The sequence below is a fragment of the Ciconia boyciana genome, chromosome 14, assembly GCF_034638445.1.
Source record: "Ciconia boyciana chromosome 14, ASM3463844v1, whole genome shotgun sequence".
NCBI lineage: Eukaryota > Metazoa > Chordata > Aves > Ciconiiformes > Ciconiidae > Ciconia > Ciconia boyciana.
Window position 1 is genome coordinate 15026638 of NC_132947.1, and position 14637 is coordinate 15041274.

General features: G+C 53.3%; 1 protein-coding gene across 1 annotated transcript in view; it reads left to right on the forward strand.

The window, feature by feature from the left end:
- Positions 1 to 6390: 6390 nt before the first annotated feature.
- The window catches only part of TOX2 (TOX high mobility group box family member 2), a 156730-nt gene continuing 148483 nt past the window's right edge, over positions 6391 to 14637 (forward strand). The window contains exon 1 of the mRNA XM_072879461.1: positions 6391 to 6556. Within this exon, the coding sequence (XP_072735562.1) occupies positions 6455 to 6556 (102 nt within the window). The 5' untranslated portion in view covers positions 6391 to 6454. The remainder of the gene's footprint in view (positions 6557 to 14637) is intronic.

The window sequence follows — 14637 nt, forward strand, 5'->3', positions numbered from 1 at the left end:
GGCTGGTGATATCTTGTCCTGGTTTTGGCTGGGATAGACTTAATTTTCTTCATAGTAGCTAGTACGGGGCTATGTTTTGGATTTGTGCTGAAAAAAGTGCTGATAACTCAGGGATGTTTTCATCACTGCTGAGCAGTGCTGACACACAGTCAAGGCCTTTTCTGCCTCTCACCTCACCCCACCAGCGAGGAGGCTGGGGGGGCACAAGGAGCTGGGAGGGGACACGGCCGGGACAGCTGACCCCAACTGCCCAAGGGGATATCCCACACCGTATGGCGTCATGCTCAGCATGTAAAGCTGGGGGAAGAAGAAGGAAGGGGAGATGTTCGGAGTGATGGTGTTTGTCTTCCCAAGTCACCGTTGCGCGTGATGGAGCCCAGCTTTCCTGGAGATGGCTGAACTATGGCCTGCCCACGGGAGGCAGTGAATATATTCCTTATTTTGCTTTGCTTGCGCACAGAGCTTTTGCTTTATCTCAACCCATGAGTTTTCTCACTTTTACTCTTCCAATTCTCTCCCCCATCCCACCGGGGGGGGGGTGAGCGAGCGGCTGGGTGGTGCTTAGCTGCCGGCTGGGGTTAAACCATGACAGTCCTTTTTGGCACCCAACGTGGGGCTCGAAGGGTTCAAGATAATGACAGGTTTGATTGGAATGTGCTAGATCGAATTTATAGCTGTTGTTGCTGTTTAGCTATTAACTGACAAGCTCCTGTGCTTGCCACGGGGCTGGCTTGCCGTACTGTATATTAGCGTCTGGTGCTCGTTAGTGGCTGCTTTTGCTTTCACTGCTCGCTGCGCTGCTGATCATCTGACTCTGCTGTCCCTGTTTGATAACAGCAGTGGCCGTGCGCCGGGGCTGGCAGATGGCCAGGGCATCGCTGCTGTTTCTGTGCTGCTGCACTGGACAGGCTGGAACTCCAGTGTGAACTCGAGTCGAAGGGACTGTGACCTGGGGATGAGTCCACGTGGGAACAGGACACCCTGAAGTGTCTGTGGCCATGGATAAGTCCACGCCAGAGCAGGTACACCTCGAAGCCTCTGTGGCCGTGGTTATGTCTGTGCCACAGCAGGTATACCTCTGAAGGAATTGTGGCCCAAGGATACGTCTACGCTGGAGAAGGCACACCTCGAAGCATCTGTGGCTGTGGATAAGTCCATGCTGCAGCAGGTACACCTTGAAGCATCAGTAGCTGTGCATGAGGTCATCCTTGAGCACCTCAAAGCGTGTGGCCATGGATAAGCCCATGACAGAGCAGGTACACTCCTGGAGGGACTGCAGCCATGTTGGGGCAGGTTTACTTCTGAAGGGACTGTGGCTGTGGGTAAGGCCACGCTGGAGCAGGTCTATCTCTGAAGACATTGTGGCCCATGGAGAAGGCTGTGCTGGAACAGGTGCACCTCAAAGCGACTGTGGCTGTGGATAAGTCTATGCTGCAGCAGGTAGAGCCCTGGAGAGACTGGGGGGCTCCACTGGGAGCAGGTACTCCCCTAAGGGACTGCAGTCTGTGGATAAGTCCAAGCTGGAGCAGGGGCAAGGGGAGGAGTTCATTGCAACGTTAAACCCTATGGTCTGGTCCAAAGGGGCCAGGGGTGGAGATTGTAATGGATATACCTTCAAATTGTTGTAACCTGGGATTTGAGTTGCATGTTACAGGAATTACTATAGCAGGAACGCCTTGTTGCTAGCCAGGCTAGGAGCAAGGAGAGGAGTTCATTGCCATGTTAAACCCTGTAACCTGGCCCAAAGGGACCAGGGGTGGAGAATGTAAAGGAAATACCTTTAAATTGCTGTAACCCATGATTTGAGTTGCACGTTATAAACATTACTACAGCAGGAACCACCTGAACCAATGGAGGAGAAGCCTTACAAGAAGCAATGCAAGTGCAGCAGTGACCTGACCTGAGCTGGCTTTGGTGCCCGGTAACTCCACGCAACACACCACCTCTCCTGTCCTGAGTGACCACCGTAACAGATGGAGCCCAAAGTCATGGACTAAATGAACCCAATGGACTTTTTGTGGACATTTATGGACATTTTACAGACAGTTTAGAGGGATGGCCCATAGACTAAGGGAATGATATCTGTGTGTATATATCAAAAGACAGGAAAGGTGGTGGTGATTAATTGGGATGTATTGGAAAGCGTGGGACCTGGGCATGAAGTAGATGGTATAGAATAAGGGGTGAATACAGTCCTGGTTTCAGCTGGGATAGAGTTAATTTTCTTCACAGTAGCTAGTACGGGGCTATGTTTTGGATTTGTGCTGAAAACAGTGCTGATAACTCAGGGATGTTTTCATCACTGCTGAGCAGTGCTGACACACAGTCAAGGCCTTTTCTGCCTCTCACCCCACCCCACCAGCGAGGAGGCTGGGGGGGCACAAGGAGCTGGGAGGGGACACGGCCGGGACAGCTGACCCCAGCTGACCAAAGGGACATCCCACACCGTATGGCGTCATGCTCAGCATGTAAAGCTGGGGGAAGAAGAAGGAAGGGGAGATGTTTGGAGTGATGGTGTTTGTCTTCCCAAGTCACCGTTAGGCGTGACGGAGCCCTGCTTTCCTGGAGATGGCTGAACCCCTGCCTGCCCACGGGAAGGAGTGAATGAATTCCTTGTTTTGCTTTCCCTATTAAACTGTTTTTAGCTCAACCCATGAGTTTTCTCACTTCTACCCTTCTGATTCTCTCCCCCATCTCACCGGGGGGGAGTGAGCGAGCGGCTGGGTGGGTCTGAGCTGCCGGCTGGGGTTAAACCACGACATATCTAAGGCAAAGTGAGATGAGTCTCTGGGGCTGGCAGGTAAGACCTGTCCAATGTAGGCATCACTAGGGGAGAACAAACATGTTGTCATTGTGAGGCTCAACATCCCCCTGCTCCAGTGGCTCCTGCGGAGCTGAGCTTTCCAGAGATGCTCAGCCTTCTTTCTGTTATCACCAGCTCTGAAAAAGGAGAGGCTGCTTTCTCTCTGACCTGCTGGGAAAGACTCAGAGACAGGATAGATACCAACAAGTGGGGTCTGGGTGGATACCTGCATTCTAACCCATGCACGGGAAATTCCCCCACTTTGGGAAAAAGCTAGTAGGTGCCTGAAATCACTCAGCTCCCTCCATTTGGACAACAGAGATCCCAAAGAGGAACCTTCCAGGGGCATGAGGGCACCTTGCTCCTTCCTAAGCTCTGCTGCAATCCAGATGTGGGTGACCCAGCAGGAGCACATCTGCTGTGTGCGCACACCGTCTCGCGCGGAGCTCAGGAGACGCAGTCATCCTCATCCGAAACTTGGCCAGCACTGATTGTACCTTTGCAGTCCCCTCAGGGCAGGCAAGCTCCTGCTGCTCAGGCAGGATGTACTGCGTGTCCTACACCCACCAGGAAGAAGCCCTGCGCCATTAATCCCCCTGCCTTGGTGGGGGTGAGGTGATATAATGTTGGTCCTATGTAGAGAGGGACATCAAAGCGCTAGAGGAAAGCAGGAGTTCAGACGAATCTGCATCTCCTTGTAGACCCCCACTTGCTCCATAGGGCAGACACCAAAGTGCCACCACGAGGGACAAAATACATTGAAGCCTGGGTAAAACCAGGCTGAAGCAGGATTTAACAGCAGGTACAAGGTGGAGGCTTCCTGAACACATGGTGAGCCCAGGCAGGTCCCCCCAGCACAGCGGGAGCTGCTGATGCACGGGCAGAGCAGCGCAGAGGCTGGAGGCACTCGTGACACGTCATTCTCCAGGCGCTGCTCAGGGGTCGTGCCGGGAAGCCGACCGATGCTCAGCTCCATCAGGTTATCTTCTTCTGACAGTCTAACGAGTAGAAACACTGAAGACACGAGGTGAGCTGTAAGAACATTTGTTTGATGAAGAGCGTTTCCTCTGCCAGCTTCCCTTGGCATATATCAAAAAAAAAAAAAGCATTTATGGATATTAATAGCAATAACACTTTGTGACGACGGGTTTTTCAGATCAGTCTCTGTTTGAGGTCTAACGAAGGCAGATGAATGTGCAAAGTTTGACAGGGCTGATTGTTGTAAATCTCGTGCTCCGGGGATCTGAGGAGGCATTAAGAAAATGGTGCTTCGTTTGGGAAAGACGAGCATTTAGAATGGTTTGAATGGGACCGTTGTGGTGTCTCAGGCACTGAAAAGAAACTGGGTTGTATCTGCTGGGGAGACGCTGCAAGTTTGGTGACGAAATGTGTTAATTTTTGTAGGAAACAACAGAATTAAATCCTGCTTTAAGTGAAAAAGCCAGTTCAGCCTTAACTGTAAAGCTGCTAGCAATGACTCCACAATTTATGAAATATAATAATTATGATACTGTATTATTATCTTTATTAATTAAAACCTTGCTAATTCGTACTAATGACTCAGAGGCTGCTTACTAATTACTGAATTTTGTGGATAAACAAGCCAGAATAATGCATCATAAAATACACTTTGTTCCATTATTTTGACAACTTGCGTTTAGTTTTAATTATTTATACTTCATAATATACTAGTCACTCTACTTGGGAGGGTTTTACAAAAATAATGAAGCTCTAATAATTTGACATGTCAGTTCAGTGTTTGCTGAAACAGGGAGGGAGGAAAAGCAGCCCCTTCTGGATGCGTGCAAATCAGGAAGAGCGCAGATCAGTTGAACACAGATCTTCAAAGTCGTAATGCAAAATATTATATGTCTCTATAATGCCTTTGCCCGGGAGCCCTCGGAGCAGCTCTCCTCATGGAGAACTCCTGCGAGCTGACCTGCTTCACTGCTAAACATGGAAGGATCAATGCTGATTCTCCAGAAAAATCACATGGTTTGAAAAATAATAATAAATGTGAAGTAGCTTTTGTGCCCAAATCAATTTTTATCCTCAAATCATTTTTTTCCACCATCACGAGGGCTAAAAGCTTGGTTTTAATTTAAATGAGAGCTACGATTTTTACATAATCTCTTGATTCCCAAAGCTGGCATTCCCTCGAAACCCCAGCCTGCCTCCCCCCTCCCGAATTTGGCAGGAGTTGGCCACACTCTTGCAATGAAAGAGGCTCGTGGAAGAGCTCAGCATTTATTTAGCTCAGTTTTCCAGCTACAGAGAGTCCTGTAGGGTGCACGTTGCAAATGTGCCTTCGTAGTCATGATGGTTTTTTTTTTTTTTTTAAAAAAAAAAGGCCGTTTCCATCGTAGGTTTGCCAGCAAACTGACTCTATCAGCCCTGTCCTAGCTGTCTGTGAGCATATGGATCGGTTGTGGTAACTCGCTGTATCTGGAAATGGAATAACATACTGCAGAAACGCTCCATATATAATATTCCCTTCCACTGGGCTGGTTTTCTAAGAGGCCTGTTGTGAGACGTGCAGAAGGGAGCGGGAGAGCAACGAGCCCGCGGTGGCGTGGCAGAAAGGGGGTAATCCCACACGCCCCAGGGCCGCCGGGCAGGGCTCAGCCTGTCCACCCAGAGCATCCTCCCTCCCCACCCGCTAGATTTGGGCTTTCTGTGCCGGTCTGCGCCGCAAGCCCCAGCCCGTGGGGAGTCGGAGAGGGACGGCAGGGAGGGAGGGCTGTTGGTTGGCCATGGATGGGTGCTGCTAAATTTGGGCTTTCTGTGTCGGTCTGCCCTGCAGGCCCCAGCCCGTGGGGAGTCGGAGAGGGACGGCAGGGAGGGAGGGCTGTTGGTTGGCCGTGGATGGGTGCTGCCTTTTCAACAGTGGGGTCTATAAAGCCGCAGAGGTGTAGAAAGCTGGGCAGCCTGGGATGGTGGGAGGCTGCGGGTCTCCGTGCCTTGGGGAGCACGAAGCCAACACCGGTGTCGGGCCGAGAGCGGCGGCGTTTCTCTCCCGGGCAGAGCGTGCGTGGGGAGACGCAGGCCTTTCAGAAGCGGGGTCTCGGTGCTGGGGTCGTATTTAGGGGGGGTCAGCATGACGGAAAGCATCCTCCTTCAGGGGGTGGGCACCAGGGGCTGTGCAGGGGGAAGGGAAGGCTGCTCGGCACCGTCCTGTGTCGGGAGGAGGGCACAACCGGGCACGGTGTTTCGGTGAGGGCCGGGGGCAGAGGCGACGTGGCGGGGTCCCCGCCGGGGAGCGGGAACCGGTGTCGCCCCCGCTCTGCCGCTCCCCCGGGGCCGTTGCCGCCCGCCCCTGCCGGGTGGGCTGGGGATGGGCAGGGGGTGCCGTCCCGCTCTCCTCCCTTTCCAGGCACCCCGAGGGGGGGGGGGGGGGGCTCCCGCCCCGCCGCCCCGAGGTGCCGCAGCCCCGCCGGTGCCGGCAGCGGCCCGGGGGCGGCCCGGCCGCCGGGGGGAGCCGCCCGGCCCCGCCGCGAACAATAGCGGCCCCGGCGCGGGGCGGTGCGGAGCGGGGCGGGCCGGGGACCGCCGCCCGCCCTCTCCCCGCCCCCCGCGCCAGAGGCACCGCCGCCGCCGCAGCCGGGTCCATGCCCGCTGGAGCCCCCGCCTGCCGCCGCCCGCAGCCCCGGCATGGACGTTAGGTTTTACCCCTCCGCCCCCACCGCCGTGGGCTCCCTGCCCGGCGCCGACCCCACTTGCCTCGGGCCGCTGGATTATTATCACTGCAACAAGGTACCGGGGCGGCGGCGGCGGCGGCGGGCGGGGGGGATGCGGGGGGCGGCGGTGCCCGGCGGGGCTGCCCGGGCGGCTTCGCTCGGCGCGTCCCGCAACTTCTCCGCGGGGGGAGGAAGGAAAGTGCCGGCGGCGCCCGGCTCCTGCGGGAGGGAATTTTGAAAGTGGTCTGGAAGCGGCGCGGGCAGAGCCGTCGGGTCCCCGGGCCGCCCCGGCACCGGCCCCGCCGCGCTCCCCGGCGGGGCGAGCGGAGCTGCGGGGCGGGAGGAGCGCGGGCGCGGGGCGCTGCTCGGCGGGGCGGGCTGGGAGCCGTCGCGGCCGGGAGAGAAACGCCCTGGGGCGAGCGCGGCGCTTTGGGGCTGTTTGTTTCCGCGCTCGGTTCGAGCGGTGGGCCGCTTTCACGTTTTCCCCGCGGGAGCGTTTGGCCCGAAGCGGTGTACGCGGGGCGTTTGTTGCTGTGGCTGTCGTGGGGCACTTTTGCTGTTGTTGTTTGCTGGGTTGTTTTGCGCCTTCTTGGCGAGGCTGGGGCCGCTGGCACCTCCCGAGCGGGGGCCCCGGCTCTGCCCCTCGCCTCCGGCACCCACCTGCCTGCGCGCCCCCGGCGCTGATGCTCCCGCGGCGTGCGGCCCCCAGCCCCGGGGCCTGTGCTCCCCAAGACCTGTGCTCCCCACGGCGAGGAAGGCTCCCTGCCCTGCCCTTCCCCGCTCGCTGCCGCCGCAAGGCGAAGCGCTCTCCTCTGCTAACGAGAGAGGGTTCCGCAGGGGGATGTTTGGGAGCGCCGGGGGTGCTGCGGGAAATTCCCTTCGTCCGAGGGAAGCCGAAGTGAAGGGGATCGGTGCCGTGCTTCAGGGGCAGAGTTCTCTGCGAGTGTCGCCTTCCTCGCTGGTGTTTCGGCCGCGAAGCCGTAGGAAGCAGACCCGTTTGGAGGGGGGAGGATCGCCACCGGGAGCTCCGAGACGTGACCCCGGCTGCGTCCTCCCGGGCCAGATTCGGGTAACCGCACTGAAAAGCGTTCATAAAGGGCGACAATGTTCTCCTGCGTCGGGACTGCAGCGCAGGATGCCCTCGGCTCGGCTCGGCTCGCTGTTGTGATACTTCGGGATCAAACTCTTTCGAAACAAGCAGAGGGAAACCCGCGCGGCTTCCCAGATGCAGCAAATTAATCTTTATGTATCAATATACGTGTTTAACTGCTCTCTGCCATTTGGGTTATTTATCTCTTTTTATTAAGTTGTAGCAAGCCTAATAGTTCTCATTTATTTTGAGATGCCTGATTATGCTGAAAGGAAACAACTTAAATTGATTTCTTTTGTATCCACATACGGCTAGTTTCAAACTGTTTTATTCTCATTGCCGTTGCTCTTAAAATGCTAAATATGCTCTTAAAATACTAACGAGAGACGGGTCACCTGGGAGCAGGACATCCGTGCCGCTGAAACGTCAGCTGATAAAGTGTGCAAAAGCTGAAAGTCTGGGATCATGCGAGCGTGTGCCGCTGGGAACTGCGGCAACCCCCAGATCCCGCTGGCTTTAGGAACTCGATTTTACCGCGAAGTTGTCAGATGTGAACATGATTTAGTTTGCCTTCCAGTTTTCCGTGCGGGAGCTGGTGCTCGCGGGCGCGCACGCGGTGCTGCAGGCCCTTGCCGCGGGTCTGCACGGTGCCGGCATCGCCCCAGCAGCGCCCGCCTGAGCCTTGGGGTGCATGGGGCCCCACGTTGTCAGCTCATCCGTGGCCTGAATCCCTGAGATTAGTCCCGGATTAGGCGGTCGCAATCGGTCCGCGGGTCCTTGCTGCCGCCCGGCGCTGCGGACAGGGGGGCTGGAGGGAATCGCCTCTTCTGGGTCTGCAGCGAGCACAGCCCGGGAGAATTGCGGGTGCCTTTCGGCGCCGGTGCTGGCCAGGGTGGATGGGACGCTGGCGAGGAGCACCCCAGGTACTGACCACTGCCACCAGATGCTGCTGTTGCCACTGCTACGGAGGATCTTAAGGCAGCGGGAGGAAGAATGAAGAGACTTACCCTTTTCTGCTATTCAGGGCTCTTTTTTTTTCTTCTTCTTCTTCTTTTCTGAGTTGTCAAATGTCATTTGCTTATGCACAGCGGTGCACATTTGTCTGTGGGATGAGGCTGCTGGAACAAAGCTGGAGATGAAATGGGTTGACTTTGTTTCCCTGGCCGAATGCAGGTATAACGGTTGTAACTTCAGCATCAAAACGTGGCCCGGTGCGGAGCGGGCGGTGGTATCGCCTGCTGCCTTTGCAGACTTTGCTTCGGAGAACTTCTCCAGCCAGTGTGGGGTGGCGTACGGCCGAGGATGGCCACCGGCACGCCGTTACCTTGCGCCCGCTACGGAGAGCGCTGCCTGAGCACACCTGCCTCCTTGGAGCCGCATGGGACCCTCTGGGAAACTCCAAAAACTCACACCAGTCCCAGCCCCATTGCTCCTGTCCACTGCTGGTGGCTCGGCCCACAGCTGGGCCAAGACAGTGTCTGCCTCAAAACATTTCCACTTTAGAAAGCTACGGACTAGGGTAGGGTGGAGGGGAAAAATCAGAAGTTCTTCCACTATCGCATGCAGGTATCCCAGATGAAATCCAGCTCCAGGAAGGACCTGGGCAAGGAGTGCTTACAGGCTCTTTGCTGTCCTCCTGCTTCACTGAATTTATGGAGGGGCTTTAAAGCCCTTCGATTTAAAGGGCTTGTTCTGTTCAGGTTTGGCTTTTTTCTCCCAGAGGGCTGCTTTGTTTATTTATTTATTTAGGGGGGAGGCAGAGAAGCCGGGAAGGAGTGTGCAGTGTCACTGCGTATAAATAACTCGCTGAGAGCACGGCAGAGCTCTGCCTGCACGCCCATCGCCAGCAAGCTTGCTGGGGAGATGCGCTTTAGCCCAAAGCATCTTGAAATGTTAATGTAATTGTTTTGTGCACTTACTGAACATGATATTGTTACCGTGAGGTCTCTGATCTCGCCTGCGTGCTGCAGTAAGCCACAGTTTCTCTTTGTAGCGACAGAGGTGCCTAATGGGTATCAGCATTTCCATTTTTAAAAGGACAAGGGATGTTTAGAGGGGTAACGAAACGCGAGCATATGTTCAGCCGAGGCCTCCCCAGAAAGGGAGCATTTGCACCCTTTTTTCAACCGCTTCTGGAGCATACCTATTTTCCCTCGAAGGGCTGGCCACTGGGAGGGACCAGTGGCGGGGAGCGAAGGGCTGGACACCCATGGGTGGAGAATGGGGTCCCTTGTGCCCCAGCAGGCAGGGTGAGAAGGAGCCTTCCCCTCTGCTAACTGCATTTGGTGAGGAGTTTTTATGCGTTGGGCATGCTGGTGGCATCGGAGCAGGGGAAGAAGGACTCGCCATGTAAGCCGGTCCCCATCGCAGGTGACCTGCAGAGCAGCTTGCCATGGCAGGTGGGAAGAGGAGCCAACCCCAAACTTCCCGGTGCCCGGGGAGCTGCTGCTTGCAGCCTGGAGGACTGATGCTCCTTGGCAGGATTTTTAGGGTTTCACTGGGCTCAGCCCAAGGTGCAGGGGCGATAAGGAGTGACACCTTCCCGGAGCCACCCAAAAGCCTCCCTAAGGGCACGCTGCAACGAGCATTTCCCACTCTGGGGTGCTGGCCCCTCCCCTCCTTCTTGTGGGCTGGATCCAGGACCTCTCCGTCGTTGGGACTGCACAGAAGAAACACCACTTGTGCATCAGGTTGTGTCTGCACAGCGGCTACGAGGGACTGGGGGGATTCAGCTGAAAGTGGTACCATCTCTGCATGGAGCCCTCGTCCAAACTGTGACACCCATCTCTGTCATTGGCCACCTGAGCCCTGCTGAAGGGAGCACCTACCTTCATTTCGGATTCCTCTCTTAAATCTGGTTCTAAAGCCACTTTTTTCTGTCCCCTCTGGCCTTTTTCCTGGGACGCTGGTAGCTGCTGCAGACCCCCTCCTGCTCCCTTGCTGGGGAAGTGGGGCTTCATGGTGTTGTGATGGTGTTAGGGCGGCGAGGCAGTATGTTCCTGCTGCACCTAAGGGGATTGTCAGTCTGTGGTGGGATGTTTTCACATTCCCCCAGTTGCTTCGAGAAAATTTGGCGATTTTTCCCACTTAAACTCTAGGAAGACCCTTTGCATTTGTGCTTCACAATAAGTAAACCATAGGAAAAAAACCGTGCAGTTTAGTAACACAGGGGCTCATTCTGCTCTTAGCAGAGCTTTAGCAACAGGATCTAATATGCTGTCTGATATACCAGCATGGAAGGATTTTCCCAGATCTTAAATTCTGTGGGTCCACAAAGTACAGAAGGGAGTTTTTCATTCCTAGCTCAGGCAAAATTGCTTTTGCAAGGGAGGCATACGGCAGGAATCCTGCCTGAGCACAGTACCGCGTGCTCTTTCACCCAGCATATGCAGGGATGCTGTGCTGTGATGCACGAGGAATAATCCTGCTCCCTCTCCCTACGGGCAACTTCGGGGAGTGAATTAACATCTCTCTATTCTTCCCGCAGAAAGAAATTTAAATATAAATTCTTCTTAGTTGCTTCTGGTTTATCAATGATCAGACTTGGTTAGCACGATGCCTAATTTCCACTTAGGGCAATGATTGATGATGATGATGAGGAGGAGGACCCAGCCTGGGAATGCCTAATCCTTGCCGAGCAAGCGCACTGCTGTGACACTGGGAGTGCCCATGGTCCTTGGGGATCCCCAGCAGTTAATGGGAGCTGCGTGCTGGGGAGCCCTGTTAACCCTGTAGCATTTCTGTAGGATTCAACAGCACCATCAAAACTCGTTTGAAATCTTTCTAATAGGGCTCTGTGGCTTTGCATCTCCAAACACACCCTGTGTCTTGCCTGTTAGGCTGATAAATTGACAAAAACTATTTCACCAATACACCATCATAAATTATGGATAATTAAAATCTGCTAGTCATGAGATGAGTATTAATCTGCAACCAATGCTCTCTTCTTCTTTTAAGAACCCTTCAGAAATGGGATCTGAGCTGCTGGTAGGAGCCCGGGTCAATGTAGCGAATGCATTTCTGTGGAACATTCTGTTTTGTTTTGACTTTTACCATAAATTGTACATTGCAGTGATAAACACGGTCCCTTTTTCGTCATTCCAGAACTGCTTTGCCATTCTGGAAGATAAAATATATTCTCTTCCTTTCTACTTTCTAAGCCAACTGTTTTGAAGTAGCATAAATCTTTCTTTGGAGATGGAGGATTTTGGATGGGGAACAAAGTCAGGCAAATTTTTAATTTGGGGCCCATTTTATTCTCATTTGGCAGGCAGCTCCTGTTGATTTGCAAATGTGGATTTTTTTAGGCCCTGAATATGGGCAAGGGCTTCCTCTGAAAAGTGTTTGAGCTACTCAGTGGGACGATCCGGCGTTCTGCAGAGCGATCTTTGATGGGTTGCACAGCAGAACGTTTGAAGCTCCGTTTTGCCTTGGGCTTTAAGTCAGGGATTGGGAGCTTAATAATGAATGTCCATCCATTCATAGAAATTGCAGTTCTCTCTATATGTGCAGAGGGAAGGCTTTAAGCTGGTTGGTTTTGGAACAATGGAGATATTTTGAAGACCGGTCTGACTTGTATATAACAACGTGTTTGTTAGGGCCACTTCTGAATAACCTTGTCAAGGGTCTGATCCATGAAAGCCCCTGTAGCAGAGGAGGCATCAAGACACCAAAATTCAGGATCAACATTTTGCAAGTTTCTCTGATTTATTTCTGATGCTTCAAATAAATTATAAACGTTGTCCTCTAAATCAGTGGTCCAAAGCCTATTGCGTGTTACACCGCCATAACCACAGGGTAAATCCATGAACAGCTCTGGACTTACTCTATACATCTGAGCTTGCAACAGGCGCCAGGATCAGTTTGTGCATCCATAATGGAGAAAACATTCTGTTGATAAATTGTATTTTGCTTGTAACAGACCGCAACATCCTATAGCTTGTGTAGTGCATGGCTGCCGCTTGCTCCGTGGTGGTGGGGAGAGCACCTGTAACCCTTGCCGAGCTCTTTCCGGGCCCTGCTTTTGCTAGTTGTAAGAATGGGTGCTGCCGCCTCCTTTCCTAGTGATATTTCTGCAGCATTTAAAGAAAAATCTCTATTTTCATTCTGCCTTCACTTTGCATCTCCTCGACGCTGGGTGCAAGAAGCAGGAGGTGAGGACTCCTCCACTCTGCGAACGGACCGTGGTGCTGTGGTGGGGGAGCGTTATCCCCTCTAGGTGCACAATTTTTCCCTATTACCTTTGTGCTCATCCGTTTTTTTTACAAAATGAGCTCTAAATGCTTTTACCATAAGTTGGGTTATATCTTTCAGTATAAATGAAGCATATAATTGTGTTTTCCTAACAGCTCTACATTAAAAATAAGTTATTGTGCCGCTAATGTGTTTTCCTTGACAATTTTCCATCCAGCGAGTGCAAGGCTTCTGTCTGAAGCTGTTGTGCACCACCTTCTCTGCCTCTTCTTTATATTTTATTCTGCATTTCTAAAGTCAGGGGAAAGTGTTAGTGTGATTCCCGCTTTGATACCATTAACTCCTAATTGGAGGTTTGAGCTCTAATGTTCCACCTTTGTGATTTTACACACATGTTTCCATATAATTAAAGCTTATATTTGGGGATGCACAGTTCAGCTGCAGGGGGGAGAAATCTTGCAACAAAACTTACTGAAACAAGCACTAATCAAGCCATTCTTTAAAAAAAAAAAAGTGTGTGACTGAAAACAGTGTTACATTGCCTGATTTTGCACTTATATGACCAGATTTAAATATTTTAATCATCTGTATCCCCCCCCCCCCCCATTGTTTCCCTCTGGTGGTTTTGTTCTGATGGATGCCATTTCTTCTTTGAAAAATGGCATTGGCTGCTGCGTCGCCTGCAGGCGAAATCTTTGCATTATGCCACAGAATATCTCTCCTCCGCCGTAATCTTTTGCATAGATTGGTTGACCTCTGCAGATATAATTAAATCTCTTCCTGACGACTGTGTGATTTCAGTTCAGCTCTGTGGTGAATGTGACTGTTCGGTAAGTGTTAAATTAGGGCCCTGGACCAGTAATTGTTATTATGGAAAGATTATTTGAGCATCGGTTTATGCTGGTTGCCGCACATGGCTTCTGAGGAACCTTATCTGCAGAAATCGGGTGACTCTTGGTCTGAGGCAGTTTCTTGACCTCTTATTATAGCCTGGACACAGGAGGCTGGATTGTGCAAATGTTTAAAATGTAGATATTTTAATTTTTTTTCTGTTGGTTTAAGGACCCAGCCTCTTGCTTTCATGGTGCTGCTTTTTTTTTTTTCTGTGTTTCTAAGGATCTCATAACCCAGCAGGAGCTAGAAAAGGGGGGAGTCAATACGGGGCCCTATTCCCAAGCGGGGTGCATGGTAAAACTTGCTGTGGCTCTGCCCGGAGCCTCTCCTCCCCACTCCTGATGTGCACCTTCGCTTCCAGGCGGCTGAAGCCACCAGCCCTGCAGAGAAGGGCAGGGGCAGCCCCGCTCCACATGGGCAGCCCCAGCACCGCGGTGCTCGGGAGAGACGGGGGAGCGAGCACCAGGCGTGCTGGCATGTGCCGCCCTCGCCCCTGGTGACACCTCACCATCCCCTCTGTCACCCGGGTTGTATTTTCGCCTGGGACCGGGCTGCCCGTGCCCCGTGGATCCTGTTCCACCTTGGCAGTGGCGAGGAGTGCTTTTTTTTTATCCGATTAGCTGGATCACATTAGCAGGTTTTTCTTCCCACAAAACCTACCGATGACTCAGAGTTTCCATTCTCATCTGGACTCGTCAGGGAGGCTCCGTCCCCTTTCTCCCCGGCTGTTTGCCTGCACGCCGTGCTCTCCCTCTCCCTCTCCCTCTCCCTCTCCCTCTCCCTCTCCCTCTCCCTCTCCCTCTCCCTCTCCCTCTCCCTCTCCCCTCCAGAGAAAACCATCGTCTTCTCTTCATCTCCTTCTGCTTGCAGGGTGGAGCCTGCACTCGCCTGCGGTCAGGGCTGGGAGGTGAGGGCTGTGTTGTGGCTCTGCCATTTATCCTCTGTGTGAACTGGCCTAGGTCTCCATCTCCAGAAGCAGC